This window comes from Capricornis sumatraensis, chromosome 1 (genome assembly GCF_032405125.1).
Source record: "Capricornis sumatraensis isolate serow.1 chromosome 1, serow.2, whole genome shotgun sequence".
Classification (NCBI taxonomy): Eukaryota; Metazoa; Chordata; class Mammalia; order Artiodactyla; family Bovidae; genus Capricornis; species Capricornis sumatraensis.
The window spans coordinates 28,374,921-28,402,590 of NC_091069.1; the positions used below are offsets into that span (position 1 = coordinate 28,374,921).

Below are 27,670 nucleotides of genomic sequence, written 5' to 3' on the forward strand. Positions count from 1 at the left end.
ATGCTGCAACTAAGACCCAGTACAGACAAATAAATAAATAAATATGTATATGTATATAAGACCTGGGGCACTGGCTGGGCCTGGCTGTCCATAGCTGCTGGGAATGGGGCTTCCCCAGGACAGCAGTGGACCCCAGCACGACCCTTTGCACAGCATAATGAGCCTTAGTTTCCCACCCTTGAGGTAGAGATCATACTGGCCATCGACTTTTCAGGCAGACACCTGTGGCTGTGCTTTGCAGTAAGGCAGTGACTGAGAGAGCAAGTAGGGGGTCACTCACCCTGGGACAGAGCTGTACACTTCCAGAGAAAGGGGTGCCTTTTTCTAATTTTCACAAAAGTGCCCCATGAGCCAGTGACAGCTCTGGAGTTCCACATCACGCAGAACCATCCTCATCATCATTACAATTACTCATGCAGGTAGGTCCAGTAAGAGCGGGTTGTTCCCACATCACACCAGGAGGGCTGCCTGGAGGAGGTGGGATTTGAGCTTTGCCTCGCAGGGCCTGTAACAGCCAGGGATCACATCCGCAGCCTGTGTCTGGCAACTGATCCAACCAAAGAATCCTGATCTGCTCTGTACTGTTAACCTTCCCAGCGTGACTGTTTTCTCTCCTGTATCTATTTTTTGGTTCCCGCTGACTTCTGTGACATAAATGCAAATGAGACAACAGGCACACCAGATTCAAAGCAAAGGGAGGAGCAGCTGAAGCCACTTCCGCATGACCCTGCTGTGCAGGGAGGGTGGGTGGGGCGATGGTAGCCTCTGTTCATCTTGCCCAGCCTCCAGGGCTCGGCCAGGTGAGGAGGCGGGGCCCTGAGTCCTCTGAGCGGCCACCTGGAAACAGTGGCCAGGAGGAAGAGCCCTGGACTAATCGACGGGAGCTTCTAGCATGGCTTGCAACTGATACCTAGGGTTGTGTTTTTAATCACTGGGATCTCAGTTCAGAGCTTTTCCTGCGTGGAGGTCCACAGTAAAAAGTAGAAGAGGAAGTGACCCAGGTCTTCCCTATCCAGTGCGTCAGGGCCCCAAAGCACTCCCACCAAACCCAGGGCTCCGGGGGTTTGATGAGACCTAAACGTCCACAGTTCTTGACTTTCCTCTCCATCCCGCAACACTCCTCGAATCCCCTCTCTGGCCATAGTGGATTCTCCCTGTTCCTGTCCTGGCCCTCATATGTTTTGAAACTCTCTGCTTTGTCATCTTGGAATGCCCAGTCTCTCTCCTCTCCTTCCCCTCTTCCCTCTCATTCTCCTCCTGGAAAACTCCTAGTCATCCTTCAGGGCCTCCGCTCCTCTGAGAGCTTGCCTCAATCTCCCTCCTCCCTGTGGCCCAGACACAGGCAAAGTGGTCTGGTCTTCCTCTTTCTCCCCTCCATTGTGTCCGTTGATCACTGTGCTCCCTGCCTAGGCCCTCAAGGTACCCCTCTGGCGACTGTTTATCGTAGACCAGAGGCAGCCACCAGGAACCTCAGCAAACTGGATGGACCCTGGGTGGGATTTGGGCCACTTGCGTGTGTCTGGGGTCCAGCTAAGGGCCCCCCTCATAGCCATAGAAAGTGGCTGAGCCTGCATCACTGCTAATCCCACCTGAAGGGGGAAGCCCAGAAGAGCTTCGAGAACATGACACTCAGAGGTGCCTCATTGCCCATCCCAGGGCCCCTGGTCTCCCCCCATGTTCATGGTGTGGCCTAGAAACATGGGATTCACAGGCCACAGGCAGCACGAGGCCCTCGGCCTTATCCCTGGCCATTTTCCCCAGTCCAGCAGGAAATAAGCATCGGTTCTAGGAGTCTGGAGCAAAGGGTCACTTCCTGGGCCAGGGTAACCACAGCAACGTCATCTCTCCCTACCCCTCCTCCCCCAGCCCTTCTCCAGCACCCTTGGACTAGTGAAGGGTCCTCCTAAGCTCGGATTTTGTCCACATTACTTTCCTTCCTTCAGGCTGAGGAAGGTCTTATGCTGGTGTTTTGAGTGCTGGATCTGCCGCTGCTTTGCTGGGAGCTCCAGCGAGGCCCTGAGTGTCTTTTCTCCATTTTCTCAGCTGCAAGAGGAGGAAGTTGATTCTGATGAGTGGTAATCAAAACTGGACTATGGGAACATTAAGGATCCCCCCAGACATGAGAGCACTTTTGCCAAGCAAAATACTTTGCCTGGAGGAAACTTCTCTGACTGATTTTTTTTATGGGCAAGATTTTTTCGCTTGAGAAAAAAAAATAAAGATTTTCATTGATTAAAACAAAAATTCCTGAGGACCTCCCTAATGGTCCAGGGGTTAAGAATCCACCTTGCAATGCAGGGGATGAGGATGCAATCCCTGGTTGAGGAGCTAAGGTCGCACATGCAGCTGAGCAACTAAGTCTGGTTCCTGCAACTAAGACCTGACACAGGCAGATAAAGCAATATATTTTTTTAAATTTATTTAAAAAATTCCTGGAAACTACTGGATTTGATTCTATGAGACATGGTTTTGAGCCTTGAGTCGCGAAGATCCCCTGGAAAAGGAAACGGCACCCCACTCCAGTATTCTTGCCTGGAGAATCCCATGGACAGAGGAGCCTGGTGGGCTACTGCTCATGGGGTTGCAAAGAGTCGGACACAACTGAAGTGACTTGGCATGCACTCACGCATTTAGAAATCTAAACAGTAAGCACTGTGGTAGGTTCTCAAGGACTTGGACTGAGAGAATTCAAGGGAAGAGAGAGGCTTTCTGTTTTCCACCCCGTAAACTTGGTGGTGTTTTCATTCTTGCTATCTTTTCCACGTGTGGCTAGAGGTGCTGGCACCCTCCTTATCAGTGGCTTCATTGCCTCGATGCCTGGAGCAAGGCTCAGCCCCAGGTGGTTAAGGAGACAAAAATGGGGACCTCCAAGGTCCCCCCACTTGGTGTGAGGTAGGTATGCCAGGAAGGCCTCCTTCCACCCTGAACTTGTCTTCAGTGTTGCAATTTCTCTCATATGAGTCTAACTTTTTGAGTATGTGCGTTTGTGTTGAGTGGCTTCAGTCGTGTCCGACTCTTTGAGACCCCATGGACTGTAGCCCACCAGGCTCCTCTGTCCATGGGATTCTCCAGGCAAGAATACTGGAGTGGGTTGCCATTTCCTCCTCCACGAGATCTTCCTGACCCAGGGACTGAACCCTCATCTCCTGCATTGCCGGCGGATTCTTCACCGCTGAGTCACTGGGGATGTCCCCAATGTCTTTGAATATATCTCTGTGCAATTTAAATTCTTCTTTTAAACTTCTTCTTCCTTATCCAGGGGGCACTGAGAGGGTCAGCTGAGCTTCTCCCTGGCAGGAGGTCCTGAACGCCTGGGAGGGAGGGGACTGATGCTGGGGAGGTTGGGTGGGGGGTGGGGATTGACGGGAAAGGGTAGAGGGTGGAAATCTGAGACAGACACAGGAACCCAAAGTCTGAGCTCTGTCCCCTGGGATGAGCAGCCTGCTGGCGAGATTGCTAAATGCTGGTGGAAAACTTTCTATTTTTCAGCTTAGACTTCTGGCACCCAGTCCAGGCCAGTAGCAGAGGCTGTCGGGATTCTGAAGCAGGAAGCAGGGCAAGAAGATGGAGGAGCTGTCACAGCCCAGGGCCGAGTGAGGACACCACGGTGCCAGCATGTGGCACACTCGCTGCCGCCCTGGGGCCAAGGAAGTGCATCCTGTGTGGGCAGTCCTGCCAGCCACTGCGAGCCACCTGGATTCATGCCCAGTTGGGGACATGGGTCTGGATCCCCCCAGCTGTCCTGGCCACCCAAGTCAAGTAAATGAGATTTGGGTAATTTAAAATCAGATTTGGATGCCTACTAACCCAGGACTCTGTCTCAGGGGGTAGAACTGGGGCTGGAGGCAAGAGACCAAATGAGGCTTTGTGCCTCCTCTGCAATGCCCCATTTTATTTTTTATTTTCTCAAGAAAAATGTATTCATGGGTAAGAATGAATACATTGGGTATGTATTCGTACCCAACTACTTCGGTAATAATAAAAAGAAACTTAAAAAAAAAAGATCAGACCTTAAAAACGTACTATAAAAATATTAATTATCTAAGAAGGGATTCCAGGGTTCCTTTTCAGAGCTAGAGGTGGGCACTGCCTGGTTGAGACAGTGCTCCTGACTTGCTGAATGGTTTGGCATCAGATCTGGTCCTTGGGCTTCAGTTCCCCCATCTGTACCAAGGGGAGGTGGACCCAATAGTCTCTGAGAGTCTTCGGCCCTGACATCAGGTAACGAGAAGCTTCACTGTCTGGTTGGGTTATGCGGGGCCTTCTCTGCACTGTGAGGATTCCCTTCAGAAGCAGAGGCTTGGGCCTTTGTTTGGGAGTGGGTGCCACCCACCCTGGTCTGTGGGTGACAGCAGAGCAGCCCTGGCTCTGTGGGCAGACCAGCTGAGCTGTCCTCCTGGGGTGCGGGGGGAGCTCTGCCAGGCCCCTGAAAGCCTTCAGAGTCCCCAGGCCTCGGGACAGTCAGGACAAATGCTGGCATTGCAGCGGGGTTGATTGTGTCTCTCTCTGGGTTTGGGATTGAACAGCCGTGACCTATGTGTGTCATTAAGACAGAGATGGTCTGGTTAGGGACATTGGCCCAGTGACCCTGCCCCCCAGCACCGATCACTATGACAACAGCTCAATAGGGTCCCAAGGGCCCAAGAATCCAGCTTCTACTGAGAGCGAGGTTGGCTGAGGTCAGACAAAGAGGGATTAATAGAGCCCTGTTCTCATTAAGCCACAAAGCACCATTATTACCAGTCGCAATGGTCCTACCAGCAGATGCATCAAGCTTTCAAGTCACAGAGAGACCAGTACACTGAAGAGAATGGTTCCAGCCTCAGCCTCAAAATCACCCCACTCCCAGAATCAGAGGAAGAGGAGAAAAACCAGAAAGAAACCCAAACATCTAACAGTGACATAAAGCACAGACAGGCGGATGACAGCACAGATTGCACTCATTCGGATGACGCTGCCAGTTATACTTATTACATTAAAGTCCCTGTGATTCACAGAAACAAGGTCACAAGACTGTCGATAAGATGTTATTTTTGTAAAAAAACAAAAAAGGATACATATGTATCCAGCAAAAATATAGAAGAAAATTTTTCAAAATGTTATCAGTGATTACCTTTGGAAAGTGAGATTATGGGTAATTTTCTTTTCTTTAGTCTATCTGCATTTTCTCTAATGAACATTCAGCTCTCTTGCACTTCTGAAAACTTTATTTTTACAAAAAAATTGGTTCAGAGAATTAGAGGGTGCTTGTCCTTTCCCTCTGTAATCAAACTTCAGTTAGTAAAACTCAGGAGAGGGCTTTGTTTTGGAGAACCAAGTTTTCTTTATAACTAATAATTTATTAATTCAAGAAAAAGTATTTTTAAAATGTATATAAAAAGAAAATCATTCTGAACAACACCATATCCTCATGCCTTCTTACAACAGAGTACCCTGAAAAGAATTTATCATTAACTTTATCATTGCAAAGGGTCCAAATTCCAACTTTTTATATAATAGGCTAATCTTCAGGGCTGTTGGATGAGCAGAAATATTTGTGCCTGCATTAAATGGCTTTAGATTAGTCAGTTTACTGTGTATGTAAATTTGCCTTCTATAATTTATCAGTCTCTTCCACTGTTGATAAACTGAAAATCTATGTCCCACCTGTAACAACTCTTGTACACTGTTTTAGATTTGGTGCTTTTAATCTACTGTCATCTTGGGAAATAAAGCATACACTCGTGAAGTATGAGTAAACTAAGAGAATGTTGGTCTGAGTGGGGGCTTCAGGGTGGAGGCACTGATAAGCTGAGACCCAGAATGGGGAAGGGTTCACAATTCATGACTCTTATATGCTGGGGTTAAATCATATCCTATCACATAAGTCATGTTAAAGAATTTGAGCTTTATCCTGAAGGCAATCAGGAGCTACTGAAGGATTTCAAGAAGGGAAGTGAGATTCTCATACTTGGGTTTTTAAAAGATGACTACAACAGGGACAGTTTCATGCGTGGGAAAGCTGTCAGAGGAAGAGATGTGGATCTGGAAACAGAAAGGGAAGGGACTTGGGCTGGGAAGAGATAGCTTATCAGGGACGTTATACTTGTGCTCTCTTCTAGCCAATAAACCCAAACATATCCTCCCTTTAAGAGAGCCCTAGGCCTCTGTGCCAGGAAACGCAATGCCTCCCCTAAGATACAGACATAGTTTTCAATCTCTTGGGCCTGTGACTCGTATAAATAATCACAGTTCTCTTTGCTTTGGTCACTAGGAAGCTCTACTGTATATAATTCAACACTGACTTTCTCCTTGGCTTCATTGCAGATATACAGTTTCCTTTTGCCTAGAATTTTTAATTTATGGTACACTTTTTGTATCATTTGAATTTTCATTAAGTGGCATACATTTTTTTTTACATGTATACACACTGCTTTATTTGTTAACATTTATTTTTGGCCGCCCTGGGTTTTGTTGCGGCATGTGGGCTTTCTCTAGCTGCGGCGCATGGGCGTCTCATGGGCGGGCCCTCTTGCTGTGGAGCATAGCCTCTAGGCACACAGGCTTCAGTGGCTGCGGCTCGGGGTCTCATCAGGTGTGGCTCGCGGGCCCTAGAGAGCGCAGACTTCGATAGTCACAGCATGCGGGCCCAGCAGTTGTGGCTCAAGGCTTCCAGAGCACAGGCTCAGAAGTTGTAGCACACAGGCTCGGTTGCTCCACAGCATGTGGGATCTTCCTGGATCAGGGATCAAACCCATGTCCCCTGCATTGGCAGTGGATTCTTATCTACTGTGCCACCAGAGAAGTTCTGGCATCATATTATTTTTGGAATGGAGTATAATAAATAAGCATTCTTTAAAAGTGTGAGCTTGAAAAAAACAGAAAAAGAATCAATACCGCTTGCTATTTTGTTATGGGTGTATTTCTCTGTATTAAATATTGCTTTAAAAAATTTGAAAGTCTGTGACACCAAAAGCATAAACTGCCAAAGAGGAGCTAGATAAGTTGGATTTCTTAAAATTTAACATTTTTATGCTTCAAAGGACATCATCAAGGAAAAGTTAGCCTACAAAATGAAAGAAAATATTTGCAAATCATATATCTAGTAATGGGCTTGTATCTAGAATACATAAAGAAATCTTAGAATTTGATAATAAAAAATGTAACCATAAAAATGGGCAAGTGATCTGAATAGATATGTATTGAAAGAAGATATGAAATGATTAATAATCACATGAAAAGATGCTTGGTGTCATTAGTCATCAGCAAAATATAACTCAAAGCTATAATGAGGTATCACTTCATATTCCAGCATTTGCTAGAAGCAAAAAGACATATTAATAAATATTGGGGAGGCTATGGAGAAATCAGACCCTTCATATACCACCGGTGAGATTGTAAAATGGTGTGTCTACTTTGGAAAACAGACTTGGTAGTTCCTCAAAAAATTAAATATGGAACTATCCAATGATCCAGCAATTCTACTCCCAAAAGAAGTATCTAACCAAAGAAGTATACTCCCAAGGTACATACCCAAGAGAAATAAAAGCATATGTCTGCATAAAAACTTGTACATGAATATTCATAACATTATTCAGAATGGGCTTCCCTGATGGCACAGTTGATAAAGAATCCACCTACAATGCAGGAGACCTGCATTCTGTTCCTGGGTTGGGAAGATCCCCTGGAGAAGGAAAAGGCTACCTACTCCAGTATTTTGGCCTGGAGAAGTTAATGGACCAGATAGTTCACGGAGCTGCAAAGTGTCAGACATGATTGAGCAACTTTCACTTTCACTTTTCAATTTCATTATTCAGAATAGCCAAAAGGTAGAAACAACTCAATGTCCATTAACTGGTAAATGGGAGATGAAATGTGGTCTAATCACACAATGGAATATTATTTGGCCATTAAAATGAGTGAAGTACTGATATATGCTATAACCTGCTGAGAATTGAAAACAGCATGCTAGTTGCAAGAAGCAAGAAATAAAAGGTGATATACATTCATCCCACTTGTATTAAAAGCCCAGAATAGCCAAATATCAAGAAAGAAAATGGATTAATGATTGCTTAGGGCTGAAGGAGCTGGGGGAATCAGCTAAGGGTTGCGGGTTTCTTAGATGAAGAAAATGTTCTAAAATAGATTGTGGTGGTGATTGAGCCACTTTGTGAATGTGACAAAAACCACTGAATTGTACTCTTTAAATGGGCAAATTGTACAGTGTGTGAATTATATCTCAATAAAGCTGTTTTTTTTAAAAAAAACTGTGAAGTCACCATGCTTGGCCCAATCTGTAGGCTGGGTGTTAATGGGAACCCAAGTCTACATGGCAGCACCGAGGTAGGTTCCAACTCCGGCTTAGCCACTTCCCAGCCATGCAACCTCCTCAGAGAAATAGTTTTATCTTCCTAAAATGGAAACAGTGGTATGTGGTTCAAGGTGGGCTTGCTGGGTTTGCTGGGTGGAAGGGTCCTGGCGACTCAGTAGGAGCTGAATACACTGCTCCCTAGAGGGCCTTCCAAGGCAGTTGCCCTTGAAAAGTGCAAAACTTCCTAAATGGGTGGGACCTGCAGACTGTCTTCATGAGAATTGACTACCATCGGCCTTGTTGATGTTTCAATATTTAAATGATTCATCAGGCTTTACAGCTCCGAGAAACTCAGAGAGGGTGCTAGAAGGCAGGAATGTAGCTGGGACCATCTTTTCTATCTCTGTTCCCTGGGAACCTGGTCCAGAGTGGGACTGGGTTTTGTTGTCTTGGGAATGGTCTGAGAGGCAGCCTACTGCCCTCAGTGGTCATTCAGCTGTTTGACTCTCAGCTTTTCAGTCAATATCCTGCACTCTGCTTCTCTCAGCTCATGTACAAGCCACCCTCCTTTTAAACAATCCCCAGGGACAGCCCTGGATCGGGAGTTTTCAGTCATAAAAGTAATGGTCAGTTCCAGGCCCCTCGTGTTCATTTGGGAGACTGGGCACAGAGATGACTCTCCAGCCCAGTTCTCTGGAGGATTTGGAAGCATTTTTCTAGACCCTCCAGTGTGCTCCACTCTGCATCGCCTCAATTAATCCCAACAACCAACCTGTGATGTAGATATTACTTCTCCCTTATACAGACATGAACACAGAGAGTAAAGTCAAGGTCACATAGAGAGCAAACAAGCTGGATTCAAGCCCAGCTAGTCTGATGCCAAAACCCCTGCTGTTCTCCTAGACTACTTCCCTAATTTCTCCATTTCAGAAGTTAAGAAGGTCACAGAGAAGAGGGGTCTCCTCACTTCCCCCACTCCAAGGGGGAGTCTGCTCCCAGACTCCAGATTCTCAGGATCTTCTGAGGCCTCACCTGCTTGTGCTGCCTGCCCTCATTTGCTCATTTCTCTCCCCTAACACTAGATTCTCTGTAGCTCAGCGTCCTTTGGTCTGACCCTCTCTAAACACGAGCTTGGGAACGTCCACTGAAACTCCCATGGGAGAAAAGGAGAAAGAACTACGGATGCTCCCAGTTGCAAGCCTGGGTCTATCTCTCAGGATGCCTTTTGTTGCCAAGGAAAATGAAACAGATGTCTTGGAAATAGTTTCAAATGTTTCCTGCCAAACCAGGGGAGAGCCTGTCTTCAGTTTAGATGCAGCCAAGAAAGACAAGTCCCAGCCCTTAGCATTCCCAGGAAACAAGCAAACACACAAAACCTGGGAGGCCTATACTCCCAATGGCCTTTCTTACCAGGATTCAGCATCGGCTGTAAAAACATGCTGCCTCCCTCTGTCTTTACTGGCTTTACAGCTTCCATCCTCCATAGCCCTCCAGATTTCACATCACCCCCCTGGCCCCCATCATCAGATGACTCCTGGGCCTCATGGCCAGGCAGGGCAAGGCTACCTTCCTCACTGGGCTTGTTCCTCCATCAGGTCCTAGAAACACGTATGTGTGTCTGTATTAAAATATACACGACATAAAGTTTACCACTTGAACCGTTTTAAAGTGTACCATTCTGCGGTATTTAATACTTTCACAATGCTGTATAATTATTACACCATCTACTTCCAGAACATTTCATCACCCCAAAAGGAAAGCCTACACTCATTAAGAGAAAGCTTTCAGTCTTCCACAAAGTACTCTCTTATTGGCTCATCTCCCCACCCTGTCCAGGCTGCCTGTCTCCTTCTCTCACCCACTGCTCCCCCAAGGAAAACCACTCTTCAGTCTTGGCCACACCCTCCACTACCCACCTCTTGCCCTCTGCAATCCCATGAAGTTCCCCATCCTTCAAATCTAGAGCTTTTTTGAGGAGTTCTCTGAACCTTAGCCCCATGGCCCCACATAGGCAGTGTCTCTCCTAGTGGAGAAGGAAATGGCAACCCACTCCCGTCTTCTTGCCTGGAGAATCCCAGGGACTGCGGAGCCTGGTGGGCTACCGTCTATGGGGTTGCACAGAGTCGGAGACGACTGAAGTGACTTAGCAGCAGCAGCAGCTCCTCCCTAGTACTCTCATTTGGTCCTGACCATAAAGGGGCAGGAATGAATTGCATAAATGCTGAAGTCTTGAAAAGCACCTGTTTTTCGGGAGTCTGAGAGGTCAGGCTTGCTGAAAAGAACTATGTTGGGACTTGTCTGACCACAGGAAAAACAAATCACCAGTTCTTGCTGGCCTGATTGGCAGGAGCCCAGAGAGAACCAACTGCCATCCAAGAGACACAGGTGTTCCAGGGCACCTGTTCCATGGCAGGTGGAGCCTGGCAACTTGGCATGGAAAGCTTGCGGGCTGAACCCTTGGCTGTTTTCCCTCCTGGTTGAAGGGGAATACTATCAGTGCCCACCCTGATACCCATGCTTCTGAGGCCAGGGACCTCTGTGAAGACAATGGCTCGAACCACACACACAGTAAAAAAGCAGGCTTGGAGCATAAGTCCTGAGACAAGAGCCAGGTGAGCCTAGGACCATGAGCTCCTTCGGTTAACGTGAGGTCATCTCCTCACGGGAGCCCTCAGCATCTCTCTGAGGCCACAACCAACATTGTGCCTCAACCACTGCTGACGCTGACCAGTTCCCAGGAGGACTGGAGAAAGCCATCCTGACAGCGGGATGGTTACAATCCCCGCCTCAGGGCTGAGTGCACCCAGAGGAAACATGGATACGGAATTCTAAGAAATGTAATCCATACTTTCAAGTTTATATATATGTATATATGTTCTACAAATAGAATATATATATATATATATTAAAATATCTACAGAACATTTGAAATGTGGCTACAATCTAGATCCCAAAAATGACTTTTTTTTTGTGGCTGTGCTACATGGCATGTGGAATCTTATTTCCCTGACCAGGGATGGAACTCTCATCCCCTGCATTGGAAGCACAGAGACTTAACCATTGGACTGGAAGTCCCAAGAAAGATTTTTGAACTGCAGAAAGTCGCAGTCATACAGATTTGCATTCTGAGGCCATAATGCAATAAGGCTAGAAATGAATTACAAAGAGATAATAAAAATTGTGCTAAAACCTTGGAAACAAAAGTACAAACATACCAACACTACTAGTATTTAAAATAGCTTTTCAGTTTTAAATAGGAAATAAAAACTACACATAAAAACTTCTTGGAAATTAATGAAAACAAGAACATTATGTGATAAAATCCATGGGATGGAGCCAAAACTCTGACAGAGGAAATTTTGTAGCCTTGTTTTAAAAATTAACAACAAAAAAGGAAAATAAAATGTGACGAAAAAAACTAAAAGGAGAAAAAGATAAAGCTAAAATAGAAATGAACGAATTAGATGGGGAAAAAAGTAGTAAAGCAGATCTTTAAAACCCAAGACTGGTTCTCTGAAAAAAATGAAAAGGATAAATTTCAGATGAATATAACCAATTAGAAAAAGAGAGAGAACACCACTAGAAATGAAAATTGGACCATAACCACAAACATGATGATAATTTTTAGAGTTAAAAGAGAGTATGTTATGTATGTGAAATCTGGATGAAGTATACAATATTCTAGGAAAATATAAAGGATCAAAATTAACTTGAAAAAAATTAGAAAAACTTGAGCAGATTAATGTTCATGGAAAAAACAGAAATAATTATCAGTGAAGTAAGTCCCTCCTAAGACCAGGCCCAGGAAGGATTACCTCTGAGTGGCAGATGAAGATGAAGCCCCAGTGGGGGAGGAGAGGAAGGGGTCGGCTTGGGGTGCTGGATGGAAAGTTTAAGCCCCAGCTCTGTCTTTTTTAACTCTTGGTCTGCTGTCCTGTTCTCCACATGAGCCTGGAGACTCCACTCTTGGATTCAGTCTCTGTTGCCCTTCCCTGGTGGCTCAGAATCTGCCTGCAATACAAGAGACCAGGGTTTGATCCCTGGGTCAGGAAGATCCCTGGAGGAGGGCATGGCAACCCACTCCAGTATTCTTGCCTGGAGAAGTCCATGGACAGAGGAGCCTGGTGGGCTGCAGTCCACAGGGTTGCAAGTGACTAACACACACACATACACACACATACACACGCTTTACTCTTCTCCCTCAACTAAACGTGGAACCTTTGAGCCTCAGGTCTAAAGGGGTCCTCCTCAAGCTGAGCCCAAAGGCACCAATGTCAAGAGAAAAAATGACTTCAAGAACAGGCAGGTGCATCAGCCGGACTGCTTCTCACTAATTAGTAATAATAACGCTTTCAGCTTAGATTAAGGGAAAATGAGGTGCTGTGTGTAAAGCTGCTGGCCTGTAACCATGCAGCGTGTCCATGCTCATGTGACCATGGGACAGCACACACCTACCCCTCTCTGATCAAAGCCTGCAGCAGGAAGAGCCACCCCACCCCCAGGACCTACCTACTGCTCTATGAGAGGCTGGGTAAGCAGTCTTCTCCTCTGGCCCTTGAGAACTCTGCCAAAGCACTTCCTTGACCCCAGCAAACAAGGTTCCGTGCATTTTCCAACCCGAAGGGAGAGCTGGTGGGCACCTCTGGCAGCACTGAGACCTGAAAACTGCTCCGGGGGTCCAGGTGGACCACTAGGTCTTCTCCCAGGAAGGCTCATTCTCATCAAGGCCCTTGCAGTCCAAGCCCCTGGGGCTTGATGAGGCCCTTGGGAGCAGCCTGGGCGTGTTTTTCTGATCCTTAGGCCCTCAGCCTCATTCCACAAGGGGAGGGAATCCACGGATTTGCTCAGGCCATCTCACCTACCTCCGAAAGGTGGTGAACTGCCTTGTAATAAGTTCTCCACATCTGCCTGCCCCAGACAACATAGGGCTACAGGAAAGAAAAAGGAAAGTTGGAGGAGGAGAGATAGCCTTTGATGAACTATGCCAGTCAGCACCCAGGGCTTCCAGGCCTCGAGGATTTGGGCCTCTCATTTCCTCAGAGGACTCTGGGGGCAGGGCCTCCCCTTCATCACGTGCCCCCAGCTTCTTCCCTCTATTTTGCACATCTGCTGAACCACAAGCCCCTTCCACCACCAAATGTTCACTGAGCCTCAGCTGGAGCCCAAGGCACCTGGAGGCTGTGGCGAAGCTCACTAAAAGTAGGGCATGGTCTGGGGAGACAGAGCTGGTCTCCGAGACTGCTGAGTGTCTTCTGGACTAAAGAACTTTCTCACCGTGGCTCTTTTTTTAAAAAACAAAAATCTATTTTTATATTTATATGTTATAAAAACAGTAAAATTGAACAGAAAATGCAGAGTCCCATGTTTTGAGGTCCATCTGCATCATTATATTATATCTACTAGTAGTCTCTTCCCCATTGCTGAGTAGTGTTGTACCGTAGGGGGCTTCCCAGGTGGTGCTAGTGGTAAAGAACTCCTGTGCCAGTGCAAGAGATAAAAGAGACTTGGGTTCGATCCCTGGGTCAGGAAGATCCCTTGGAGGAGGGCATGGCAACCCACTCCAGTATTCTTGCCTGGAGAATCCCACGGACAGAGGAGCCTGGCGGACTACAGTCCATAGGGTCACAAAGAGTTGGACACAACTAAAGCGACTTGGCAGGCACGCACACACATTACACTGTATGGATGTACCTGCTAAATCTATATTGCCTTGTGATGGATATTTGGGTTGTTTCTGTTGGTTGTGGGTGGGGTTGTTTTGAGTAACTGCTGCCATGGACATCTATGTGTAAGCCTTTGCGGGCATGGCTTTTCAAAAGGGTTGCTGAACACCCTCTGCCCAACGGTTGCCCTGAGTGAACCAGGGATGATGAGGAAGTTGGCGGCGCAGGCTCCAGGCGAAAAGAGGAAGGGGTGTGAGTGCTGAGGCCCCTCACGCCCTCCTCACAGTCCAATCAGGCCACAAGGCTGCCAGAAAACTCTCCTTGACCTTCCCTTTCTAGTCCTGCCCCGCCAGTTGCTCTGAACAATAGGTCGGGGGCGGGAGAGGGAAGTGTGGTGTTTATTTCCTTGTCTCCGTGGTGACGGGAGGGCTGCACCAGGTCTGGAGTGTGGGGGTTGTAGGGATGAGCTCCTGGGGTTATTAGGACTCTGCATCGGAATGACATCTTCTAGCAGCTCACTTCCAGCATGTTCCATTTACTGTGCTTCCTTGGCCTTCCAAGGCCCATTCAGATCTAGGCTCCTGCTTACCTCCCAGAGCCTGCAGACACAAGGCACCTCAGCACCAGGGCCCCTTAGTGGGTCTCTGATGACATCACCGACTCAACGGACATGAGTTTGAGCAAACTCCAGGAGAGAGTAAAGAACGCGGAAGCCTGGCGTGCTGTAATTCACAGTGTCGCAAAGAATCAGACACGACTTAGCAACTGAACAACAACAACAACAAATAGTTTTGCGTGTGGTTCTCTCATGATCCCTACCCTGTGAGACAGCAGGAGGAGACTGTCTCAGCCCTCTAGGCAGATAGTGGTTCAGAGAAGCTGAGAGGTTGCCATAGATTGACCCAGCCTCTCCTCTCTCCTACACCCATCCTAATACAGAAGCCCCCGATGGCGTCCCTTTCTACCCAAAGGTCTGGCTCTCATTCTGAATTCCTTATAGCACAAAAAACAACCAACAACTCAATGTAATTTTGACTATCAGTTCACATAAAATGTGTACTGATCAAAGTGAAAAGTGAAGTTGCTCAGTCGTGTCCAACTCTTTGCAACCCCATGGACTGTAGCCTACCAGGTTCCTCCATCTATGGGATTCTCCAGGCAAGAATACTGGAGTGGGTTGCCATTTCCTTCTCCAGGAGATCTTCCCGACCCAGGGATTGAACCCGGGTCTCCCATATTGTAGGCAGACACTTTACCGTCTAAGCCACTGATCAAAGAAGTTCACAGATATTAACTTTCTCCCTAAAACTACCCTAATGAAGCAGGTCCAGTTATTATCCCCATTTTACAGGTGAAGAAACTGAGGCACAGAGAGAGTAACTAACTGACCCAGTACCACACAGCGAGGTGGCTGAAGAACCAGGAGCTGGCCCACACTTTCAGCCACTGCCCTCTGCTGCCCATGGATTTTTTTTTCTTGTTTGTTTCATTTTCCAGTCCTTAATTTTCTTAATGGTTTTACTGAAGTAGAAATTACTGGTATAATTTAAAATTCACTCCCTTAGAGTGTACAATTATAGGATTTCAATTAATTTAGAAAATTGTGTAACTATTACAACAAACCAATTTTAAACATTTCCCAATCCCCTCCCCAGCCCCCAAAAAGATCCTTTGTGTCCATTGGCCACCGTTTCAACCCCCAGTCAAAGGCAACTACTAATCTTCTTTCTGTTTCTATAGATTTGTCATCTGGAAATTTCTCATGCAATATATGGTCTTTTGAGCATGACTTCTTTACCTCAGTGTAATGTTACTGAGGTTGATCCGTGTTGTAGCATGTCATTCCTTTTTGTTGCTGAGTAATATTCCATTGTGTGCCTGTTCCATATTTCATTTATCCATTCACTAGCTGATGGACTTTGAGTGGTTCCACTCTGGCCATGATGAACAAAGCTGCTGTATTTGTGCACAAGTCTTTGTGTGGACGTTATATTTCCCTTTCTCTTTGGGTATATTCCTAGAAGGGGGGATGATGGGCTTTGTTGTAAATCTATGCTCAGCTTTTTAAAAACCTGCCAAACTTCTCCCCCATCGATGCAACATTTTCCATCCTCATGTCTGTAGATTTTATATAGTCTGTGAGGCCAGGGTTCCAATCCTATGCCCACCCTAGGGTCACCCATGCAACCTGACCGAGCTTCATTAGAGCCTCAGGCAGGAGAAGGAGGCCCTCAGGCCAGAGGTCGAGTTGAGCCTCCGCTGCTCCTGGTGGTCCGAGAGACAGGTGGATAGGAAGTTAGCTGTTCTGAGCTTATGGCTGCAGGCAGGAATGTTGGGAGGAGGGATAGCTAGGGAGTCTGGGATGGACATGTACACACTGCTGTATTTAAAATGGATAACCAACAAAGACCTACTGTATAGCACAGGGAGCTCTGCTCAATATTATGTGGCAGCCTGGATGGGAAGGGAATTTGGGGGAGAATGGATGCATGTATATGTATAGCTGAGTCCCTTTGCTGTTCACCTGAAACTATCAGAATATTAACCCCAATACAAAATAAAAAGTTTTAAAAAATAAACTAGCTGTTAGACTCAGGAAAAAAATTGTCTTCTGGGACTGAGAACCCTTCTTAGGGAGAAATGAGCCAAGTGGCTATTAGACCGAAAGGAAAAACGGAAACATACACGTGGAAAAGCTAAGAGCAACCTTGTCAAGGGAAGAAAACCAGCTTGAGAAACCGAGGCCGAGGCAGACCCCTCGGGCGCCCGCGAGTTGGCCAGCAGCAGCTCTCAGGCTCTGGAAACTGGTCCAGCTACCTGCTTTGTCGAGACTCTTCCATCTTCCTCAGGGGCCCAGAGGGAGGGTGATGGGTGCTGAGGGGAGGGCAGACGCCCAGGAAAGCCATCAGGAGGCTCTGGAGCCAGGGCTCCAAGCAGGAGCCACAGCGGGTCCCCAGGAAAGGCCCTCAGAGCCGGGCGACCCCCCGGGGAGCAAGTCCCAGCCCGTGGTGAGCCAGGACGACGGCTCTGAGCGCTGCTCCGTCTCCATGTTGTCTCACACGGTGCTCTAGAGTCATTCTTGCTAAGATGTGAACAACTTTCGACATTTCTGGTGGCAGCCACAAATGAAAGAAATCTAACCCTGGCACCAGGAACGTGTGCAACAGAGGTTCCTCCCTTCCGGCTCCCTCCCTGACCCACCCATCCCCTCCTCAGACAGAGTGGGAGGTGGGAGAGGGGTGGGAGTGATACTGGGCACTGCTGAAATGCAGCGCCAACAGGGCCATCACAGAGGCCCCGGCCTGGACAGGACAAGGTGGGACGCTGCCTGTCTCAGCTCACTCCTGAAAGGCATCCACTCAGAGAAGAGGTCATCAGACCCACTGGGGGCCTGCCATTGCCCTGGAGGAGGAGCATGATGGCCCAGGGGGTCAGGCCCTGGGCTCCACAAGTCACATCCTCAGTGCATCCTGCTCCCACCACTGGACACAAGCGATGTACACAGACCCAGGACTGTTGTTAGTGGTGGGGAGATTTCCCCAAATTTGGTGTAATATAAAGGCTTCAAGCCCACAGGGTACCAGATAGGACCCCATAAGCCTGGAAGCTGATACAGGAGATAAGAATGTCCTCACTTCTGCACTCAGGTAACTCAGCCTCCTGAAAGGTACCAGACCCTTTGGGACTGAAATGGGTGGAAGAGTGTTCCCCTTAAAACTCCTATCCACACGGAACCTTGTGAATGCGAACTTATTTGGAAATGGGGTCTTTGCAGAGGTAACTAAGGGGAAATGAGGTAATGCTGGATTCGGTGGTCCTGATCCACCGAATCCTTATCCACCGGTGACTGACTTACAAGTACAGGGAAAATTTGGACACAGACACAGACAGGATGCGGAGGAGACCATGATGTGAAGAGACACACAGGGAGGAGGCCATGTGAAGACAGGGACTGCAATGATGGAGCTACAAGCCAAGGATTGCCAGCAACCTCCAGAAGCTGGAAGAAGCAAGGAAGGATTCTCCCTAGATAGCATGGCCCTGCCAACATCTTGATTTTAGACTTCTGGCCTCCAGAACTGAGAGGGAATAAATTGCTGCTGTTTAAAGCTACCCAGTTGGTGGTACCGGCCACAGCCACCCTAGGAAATGAACACAGGGACCAAGGACTGGGGTCATGTGGCATGTAAAACGGCATGTGCTGGACCAGCAGGGGGTGGGGGGTGGGCAAAGAGGGCTGCATGGGAGGAAGCGAGTTGCAGTTGTGTCTGCTGTTTGGGCAGGTGGCCTAGAGAACAGAACAGAACCTACGGCTCAACGTGGCTCATGGTGGATTTGCCTTTGATGGCTCATGTTTTCCCCTTTTTGCATCCTCCACCGTGCCTGGAACAGGTACTGCAGGAAACGTTTACTGGCTGGGCCACCCTGATCTCTCTTGCCCTGCGTCCCTGGAGCACCAAGGTCTCCACAGTCTTTGCCTCCTTCTGCTTCATGCTGCATCGTTTCGTGCACTTTTCTCGCTTTCTGCATTTGCTTATTCACCAAACTGACTGGTGCCCAGCATGATGGGGAGCTTCTAGACTGGAAGGGCTGACCTGCATCTCCCCCGTCCCTCAACCCACCTGATTCCCCAGGTGCCACAGGTCACAGTGCCTGCACACAGTAGGTGCCGTTAAATGCTTAGTGTTTTTGGATGAAACTTGGCATGTGAAAAAACAGATGTGACTGGCTAGCTGCACTGGAGAAAGCTAACCCAGCTTTCCTTAAAAAGGAATTTGGAGGCTGCTGCTACAAACATTTGCTGAATTAGCAAAGAAGCATCGGCACCTCTGAAAGTTGTCACCAGGAATTCTTGCTTACCGAGGCTATGTGCTGAGCCCATAATCCCCGCTCCAGAAGTGCAGCTCTACCTTGAGTGCGACCTGAGAAATGAACCCCCTTGACTCTCACTGGGGGCCAGAGCTGTGTTAAACCAGAGCAGAGGCATGAGCACTGTGTTCCATGGTGTACGCACCAGGCTGTACACCTGGGTCCCCTTCACCACAGCATACACAGCAAGATGCCTGGACGTCCACGTCGGTGCCCGCGGCTGGAGGCAAGGCTGAGCTGAGGCTTGTCAGTGCCTCTGACCACCCTGTCACGTCCACTACACCCATCTCGTCCTGGGCAGGGGGCCCTCTGGGATGAACTGGAGTGACCAGACACAAATAGGACATTACAGTCTACCTGGCCCAAGAAAGTTTCTTCACTCAGCTCTGCGTGGCGAGGGGATATCATATAGCTGAGCTGAACGTCTAAATCCCTCCAGGCCCACGAAACCTGGCCCTTTGGTCAGCTGGCCCCAACTGTGAGGCCTCAGGGAAGGGTTTGGAGCGATCACAGTTTGCAATGAACAGCACCATCCATAACTTAACACCAAGAGGTCAATCACTCAAGGGGGCTCTGGGCGTTGACCACGTCTGCTCTGGGTGGCTGTCAGCCCACAGAGAGACGCAGCAGTGCTGGGAGGCGCCTGTTGTCCAGCCAGGGCCAGTGGCCAGAAGGCAGTTCTGCTTCCCTTCTCTTGTTCGCAGGTGATGCTCCGCTGGGCAGCTGGTGAACTGGAGAGCCGAGCGTGACTTTCACACAAGGTTTCCCTGGAGACAAAGCCTAACACCGAAGGCTGAAGCCACCGCATGGAGTGTATCAACATCACCAAACTGGCCATTGGGCACGAGGGCCACGGAGCCCTGAGAGGCACCTGGACTTCTGCTGGCTCCTCTGAGTCTCGTGGGAGAGCTCAAGCCTTGGGGCCACCCCAGGGCACACGGAGGTGGGCTCCAGGGTGTTACCGGAGTCTGTCTTGCCCCCGTGGAGCTTGACTCCTGGCCCGGCGGGGTCAGGCATTACGATGGGGACTTTCCAGAAGAACAGGCTGGAGTTCCCAGCTTCCTGAGAGGAACAATGGGGGACAGGAGTGGGGGGCCCCCGCAGCAGCCGGTACATCCTGTCTACAGGGCTCACATGGCTTCTAAACAAACAAACGCTGCCCTCCATGGTGTTCCCTTTCCTTCTATGGTGAGCTCTCCACTGCAGGCTTGTGGGCTCTGCAGTCCTTCTCAGAACAGCCCCTCTGCTGGTCCCTCGGAACCACGACATCCCCACTCAGAGCTTAGCTCCAAGATCCCAAGCCAAGTAGTTGGGGGAGGGCAGCTGGGCTCATGGATTGCCCTGCGTGGAGCTCCCTGGCTCCTGGGGACCCATTTCTAGGTCTCCAGAGAGTTGTCTGCTCAGAACCTCTGGATCCCGGGCAGAAAATGGCATGTCAGAATCTGACTCCAGGAGGAGAGCAGAGTCCAGGGCAGGTCTGGATATGGAGGAATATGTGTATTTGGCAGGGTGTCTGGTGTTAGAGCCGAAAGCGCCTCAGAACGGCCTGGTCAAGCCCAGACCAGTCCCCACACTGAGAGGGTATGAGCTCTGGAGAAGGGAAAAGTCCTCTTTCCAAGCCAGTGTTGGCTGAGCAGTTACTGACTGATGACCTCACCCGGCCTGGGGCTCTGGCCCCTCTGCCTACGTTTATACATGGGGATCCTCGCTCTGCCTGGCCCCTCCCTGTCCAGCAGCAGCCTGGAAGCCTCTACATACCCCAGGTCCTTCTGGGGCAGCTCCCCTTGTTGAGCCCACTGTTGTAACGACAGCCCCCACATGGTCTTCCGTCAGCCCGGGCACAGAAAAGATCGCCACTAACAAACAGGGGATGAGCCTCGACATGGACTTTTTATTGGATGACCGGGTCCTGGGTTGGCTGGTAGGTCACAGAGCATCAGTATCCTGAGGCACGCATCTCTGTTGAGGGGGTCCCAGCGGCCGGCCCCCTGGGAGGAGGCCAGGCTCACAGTGGACAAAGCCACCTCAGAGTGGTGGGTTCTGCCTGTGACCCCCACTGGAGGACCAGCGCTCCCCGCCCTGGGCTCCTGCCAGCAACATCCTCTGTTCCTATGTCACATGGGGGAGTGGGGTGCAGTGGAGGGGAGGGGGCCAGGGAGGGATAGGCCCAGAGGAGAGAACAGGGAGGGGAAAGAGCCTGAGGCGGCCCCTCACTGTGCCTTCCTTTGGGGGCCCTCCTGCAGTCAGACAGGTGCAGACCCCAGGGCAGGGTGGGGGTGTCCACCTGTGCTTGAGGGTTGGGGGTGTGAAGGCCTGGCAGTGAGAGGGAAGAGGAGTGACACGTGCTGGGGGTCCCCGGGGAGAGCACCCTTGGGACAAGGTAAGGCAGGGAGAGGGGGCCCCCAGAGCCACCTGTTTCCTCTCACCCTGGCACACGTTGGGGGAGCCGATGGCCTTTTCACGAGGGTGCATGAGACACAGGACAGATTGAGTGTTCCCACCTGCCTGTGGGTCCTGGCACAGGGCGGTGGGTGCTACAGACAGAGACTAACACCAGCCCTGGTCGGTGGGGGGACTCCCTCAGGGTTGGCTGTTGGTCCCGATCAGGAAGGGCCTGGGGTCCTACCCCCAAACCCCACCTTCCAATCCTCTTGTCAAACAGCACAACCCCAGGGACAAGAATGGTTGCATTTCCTTAAAAACCTGTGTTTCGTTAAAAACTAACTCTGAAAGTGAAGAATATATCAAAAAAGGCATTCTTTTCTCCATTAAGCATCACTCATTCACGGAGGATTTCCTGAGCGCCGCAGCATGCCCTGACCCCTGTTCTGGGGCGTGGGCCTCGGGGAGAGGTCTAAGGCACTGACTGGTTCTGCCGGGCCCAGGGCTCCTGCTTCTGGGAAGGGGCTCCCACGGCGGGAAGGCCAGAGAGCAAGTCCAGACCCCGAGGACGGGGGGAGGCCTGACAGACAAATCCACCGCTGGACAGAGAGAGCCTTCAAGAGCAGCCCGAGAGCAGCCAGCCCAGGCCTGCAGTGAAAGGGAGGGGCAGCTGGGCCGCTGGTGGACCCGGAGGACGTGGGGCCCACTCTGCTAGACGCCACGAGGGCGGACACTGGTTCTACGGCTGGAGGCCCAAGAAGGCTGTGGTCTGGGCAGGCCTGCCCTAGGAAAGGAAGGGGGAGGAGACGGAGAGATTTGTCAGGCCGTCCACACTCCGGGGGCAGAGCCAGACCTGATGTCTCCCTCGAGCTTTGGCACACGGGAAGGAAGGCACCCTGCTCAGCGCACTGGTAAGCAGAGGCGGCTCAGGGCCAGCCATCCCAGCCAGGCCCTTCCAGGCCCCCACTCAGCATCGCTCTCCTGGGGACCTTCCCATGGCCTGCAGGCCTCCGGGAGCTGTGCTGACCGGAAATTGCAGGTGCCTTGGCGTGCAGACTCCTATCCCAACCCCAAGTTGGCCAGGGCACCCCCCTCCCATGCTAGGGCTGCCAGACTCGGTGGGCACAAGTGGGCAGAAAAGTTTCCCTGCCCTGAGCGGAGCCTCCCTGCCCCTCCACCACAGTCCCATGATATCCTGGGGGTTTGGGCTCCTGGTGAACAAGCCTCCCCCGTGTCGCCCCCTCCCATCCACGCGTCTGAGACAACTGAGGCTCCAGTTCCTCTGGTGACCTTGGTCTCTGCATTGTGCAGGTTCTATGACCCCGCAGGCCCTGAGAACAAGGAAGAAGGCAGTACAGGGGTCCTCTGATCTGGGCTTCCACCCTCCCTCCCTTGGGAATAGGTTGGTTCTGGCCCTGCCGGGCAAAGCCTGCTCCTCACCAGGTGCCCCTCTATGGGAGAGGGTCTGTTGGCCCAGGAACAGCCTGGGGGCTGGGGGTTGCTCAGAAGAGGCTGGGGGCAGCCTGGCCAGGCGCGTCATGGTCCCGGATGTACTGCAAGATGTCCATCTCATCCATGGCTTGGATCTGCTGCTGCTGCTTCCGCTGCTGTGTGGCCGCAGCCTCAGGTGGACCCGCTCTGGGGGGCATGGCTGGCTTTCTGGGCAGCGCTGGCTTGGCAGCCACTGGAGGCTTGGGCTTGGGCCGGGGTTTGGGCTGAGGTTTGGGCTCAGCCCCCAGGTTCAGAATCTGGTCCAAGTCCTCTTCAACTCTAGAGAAGCAGAGGGAGAAGTCCTTGGGCAGAGCCTGCTGCAATAGGAACAAGGCTCCCCGGCCACTGCAGGGCCCCACAGGGCACTGTCCCCCCTCCCTCCTGCCACACGCCACCCCCCCAGCCTGGCCCTCCCGCCCGTCCCGCCCCGCCCCTGGGGAGGAACGGAAGGGCAGGCCTCTCCTTCCGTGTAGCCCCACAGCCTGGGATAAGGAGAGCTGGCCCCTCAGCATCCTCTGCAGAATGGCTTCTCGGGGGACCCCACCCTAGACAAGCCAGCTTCCTCAGGTGACTTTTCCTTCAGCCCCTCAAGAAGTTAATAGCTGCCACATTCGGAGCTCCTGCTCTGGGCCAAGGAGCTTGTTTCATCCCCTGATGACCCCTGGGGATGTTCAGCCCCATCTTTGCCCAGCAGAGGTGGATGCTCAAGTCCCAGGAAGCTGAGCCATCTGCCTGAGGTGACAGCATGTGATGGGGCCCAAGTTGGAACCAGAAGCGCTGACGTCAGGAGCTGAGCTCTCATCCAGACCCAAGTTTGGCAAGAGAAAGAATGAATGAGGGGCTCTGAGCAGTGGTGGGGTGGGGTCTGCCTGCCCATGGTGTCACCCGGTGGGCCACCTGTGCGCTGGACAGGCCACCCCCTACCCTGGAGGGCTGGAGCTGGCCACGCCCTGGACTGGACAGCCCATCAGTGAGTGGGACTGAAGGTCAAGGCAGGGTGACAGTCACACGGAACCAGCCCAAGTCCTGAACGGCTGGAAAGAAAGTCACCCTGCTCTGCACTCTGTACAAGGGAGTGCCTGCTCTCAGCGCTACCACACATCACAGCCATCTCCCATCCATTAATTCATCTAGTAATCAAATACCCTGATGCTGGGAAAGATTGAAGGCAAAAGGAGAAGAGGGCAGCAGAGGATGATATGGTTCGGTTCAGTTCAGTTCAGTCGCTCAGTCATGTCTGACTCTTTGTGACCCCAAGAATCGCAGCACGCCAGGCCTCCCTGTCCATCACCAACTCCCGGAGTCTACTCAAACTCATGTCCGTCGAGTCGGTGATGCCATCCAGCCATCTCATCCTCTGTCATCCCCTTCTCCTCCTGCCCCCAATCCCTCTCAGCATCAGGGTCTTTTCCAATGAGTTAACTCTTCACATGAGGTGGACAAAGTATTGGAGTTTCAGCTTTAGCATCAGTCCTTCCAACGAACACCCAGGACTGATCTCCTTTAGGATGGACTGAATGGACCTCCTTGCAGTCCAAGGGACTCTCAAGAGTCTTCTCCAACACCACAGTTCAAAAGCATCAATTCTTCGGCACTCAGCTTTCTTCACAGTCCAACTCTCACATTCATACATGACCACAGGAAAAACCACAGCCTTGACTAGACGCACCTTTGTTGGCAAAGTAATGTCTCTTCTTTTGAATATGCTATCTAGGTTGGTCATAACTTTTCTGATGGTTAGACAACATCAATAGCATCAGTGGTTAGATGACTCAATGGACAGGAATCCGAGCAAACTCTGGGAGACAGTGAAGGACCGGGAGCCGGCCATGCTGCTGTCCACAAAGGCAGCAAAGGAGCAAATACGACTCAGCAATTGAACAACAACAATCCCGAGACACTGTCTGGTAGCAGATAATAGCTCCATTTTGCAGATGTGAAAACCAGGGGCACAGGAAGGTGAAGGGCCCAGCCGGGGGCCCACAGCCAGCTGGGAACGAGGGAGGGCACAGGCACTCGAGGCAGGAGACCAGGGGGCCTCACACAGGCCACATGGCCTCTCCAAGCTTTGGTTCCCCATCTGCCAAATGGGAACAAGCAGCATCACCCCCACAGGGCTGTAATTCCATAAGCAAGACACAGTCCAACAGGCAGAGTGCAGTTATCTTCCTCATCCTGCCACTCCCCCCTGCCTGGCCCTACATCTCCCCACCTATGAACTGGATCCAGCTCAGACACCTGCTGGGCCGTGTAAAGGCAGGAGCAGAGGGGCGGGGCCTCTGGTCAGAACAACTCCTGGCCACACAGGACCTGACAGAGGCCTGCATAAGGGTGGAGGTGCCCTATCTGGGAGGGGCTGACTGCCAGGTACCAGCTACTGAAGGAGCTGTCACCTGCCTGCTTCCCGGGTCAACCTCCCATGACCAGGAGAGTGCAGAGCTTCCTATGGAGGGCAGAGAAGTGAGCAAAAAGGGGTCCTTCAGACCCAGAGCGACTGGCCCATGCCAGGCCTTGAAGGAGTGACTTCCAGGCAATCCCTGAAGGCATTACTGGGAGACAGGCTGCTCCTGGCGAGCTCAGCTCAGCTGTCCCAGCTCCCTCCAAGTGGCTGCCCTTCCTCAAGCTCCCCTGGACAGGTGCTGGCTCATTCCATGTCCTCCACTGGAGGCTGGGTGCCCAGGAAAAGCTCTGAGAGGCTGAACTACTTTCAAACAAGGAAACAGAGTGGCAGCTAAAAGCTTGCATCAGAATTCAGGATTTACACTGCTTGGCATAGCAGTGATGCTCTATAGCTAACCAGAAGCTGGATTTGCTGAGTTGGGAGGTGGGGCAGCTGCACTGGGGATCCAGGTGGCCACCCAGCACCCCTCACCAAGCACCCCATTTCCAGCTGGGCTCCCTGAAAGTGAAAGTGTTAATCACTCAGTCATGTCCAACTCTTTGTGACCCCATGGACTGTAACCCACCAGGCTCCTCGTCCATGGGATTTTCCAGGGAAGAATACTGGAGTGGGTTGCCATTTCCTTCTCCAGGGGATCTTCCTGACCCAAGGATTGAACCCAGATCTCCCTCACTGCAGGCAGTTTCTTTACCACTGAGCCATCAGGGAAGCCTCGGTTCCCTGAGTCATGGCTAGAAACAGCTCCCACTGATGCAAGGTTCAGCTCCCCTCTCTTCCAGGCCCTGAAGGCATGAGGCCAACCACTGAGGGGCTGGAGAGAGGTCTGAAGACCCCTGGCCCACTCCTCCTCCCCAGGTCCCTGCAGAGGACAGAGCTCGACTGAATACCAAAGCTGGGGCCCCATGGCAAGAAGGAATGGGGGTGTCTCAGACTCCAAACCCTATACAAATGCTCCCCACACCAATATTGCTTGGGAGGGCTGATGCCAGCTGTGGAATGAACGGGTGAGGAAAGCATTGGAGGATGAAAGAATATGAGAAAATTCATCATAAAGACACCTGATCACCACCTGGAGAGTCCCAGGACGCACACAAAGAAAAAAGAAATATGGTTCCTGCTCTCAAGAGGGTAATTCCTTCTTCACCAGATGTCTGACGGAGTGAAGGCAGGGCCACGGACTCACATTCTCTAAAGCAGTGACTCCCAGAGTGGCCTGGGGGATGTAGGAGGCATTACTCACGAGAGGGTCCCAGGGACCAACTGGAACGTGAAATGCCATGTGGTCTTCCCCTCGAGCCACGTGTGCCCACACAGTACAGGTGCAGAAAGCCCTGCTTAACCCTGGTGTTGCCCCAGCCCTCTGCCACAGGAAGCCTTTGAAGGTGATACCTTTCAACACCCCCAACCCAGCAGTCTGCAGAATGCGGTCTGAAAGTGTGTGTGTGTCTGTGTGGTGAGGTCTCACTCTGGTGTGTCTGTGTGTGTGTTTGTGCAGGCTGAGGTCGTACTGGGGGGTGTGTGCGTGTACGCGCGCGCGTGCGCATGTACGCTGAGGTCACATTGGGGTCTGTGTGTGTGTGCATGCATGTGTCTGTGTGCTGAGGTCGCACTGCGGGGTGTGGGTGTGTGTCTATGTGCATGCTGAGGTCACACTGGGATGTGTGTGTGTGCATGCATGTCTCTGTGTGCTGAGGTCACACTGCGGGGGTGTGTGTGTCTGTGTGCATGCTGAGATTACATTGGGATGTGTGTGTGTGTACGTGTGTCTGTGTGCTGAGGTTGCACTGTGGGGTGTGTGTGTGTGTGTGCATGCTGAGGTCACACTGGGATGTTTGTGTGTCTGTGTATTTGTGTGCTGAGATCACACTGCGGTATGTGTCTGTGTGTGTGCATGCTGAGGTCACACTGGGATGTGTGTGTGTGTGTGTGTGTGCACGCTGAGGTCACACTGGGATATATGTGTGTCTGTGTTTATGTGCTGAGGTCACACTGCGGTGTGTGTCTGTGTGTTTGTGCTGAGGTCACACTGGGATGTGTGTGTGTGTGTCTGTGTCTGTGTGCTGAGGTTGCACTGCGGTGTGTGTCTGTGTCTTTGTGCTGAGGTCACACTGGGATGTGTGTGTGTGTGTCTGTGTCTGTGTGCTGAGGTTGCACTGCGGTGTGTGTGTGTGTCTGTGTGCTGAGGTCACACTGGGATGTGTGTGGGTGTGTGCACGCTGATTTCACACTGGGATGTATGTGTGTCTGTGTGTGTGTGTCTGTGTGCTGAGGTCACACTGTGGTATGTGTCTGTTTGTGCTGAGGTCACACAGGGATGTGTGTGTGGGTGTGTGCATGCTGAGGTCACACTGGGATGTATGTATGTGTGTGTGTGTGTGTCTGTATGCTGAGGTCGCACTGTGTGGGGTATGTGTCTGTGTGTGTGTTTGTGCTGAGGTCACACTGGGGTGTATGTGTAACGGATTTAATATTGATACAAACGAGGCCCAAAGGTCCCACTGGCTCTGCCCCTGTAGGACACGCTGCATCCTCAGGACAGCAGAGGCTCCCAGGGCTGACCTTCCCTGGGCCTCA

The 27,670-nt window shown here is 50.9% G+C and overlaps 1 protein-coding gene across 1 annotated transcript in view; it reads right to left on the reverse strand.

Moving 5' to 3' along the window:
• Nucleotides 1-21,947: 21,947 nt before the first annotated feature.
• HS1BP3 (HCLS1 binding protein 3) overlaps nucleotides 21,948-27,670 on the reverse strand; it is a 35,904-nt gene continuing 30,181 nt past the window's right edge. Inside the window, exon 7 of the mRNA XM_068974064.1 lies at nucleotides 21,948-22,974. Within this exon, the coding sequence (XP_068830165.1) occupies nucleotides 22,707-22,974 (268 nt within the window). The 3' untranslated portion in view covers nucleotides 21,948-22,706. The remainder of the gene's footprint in view (nucleotides 22,975-27,670) is intronic.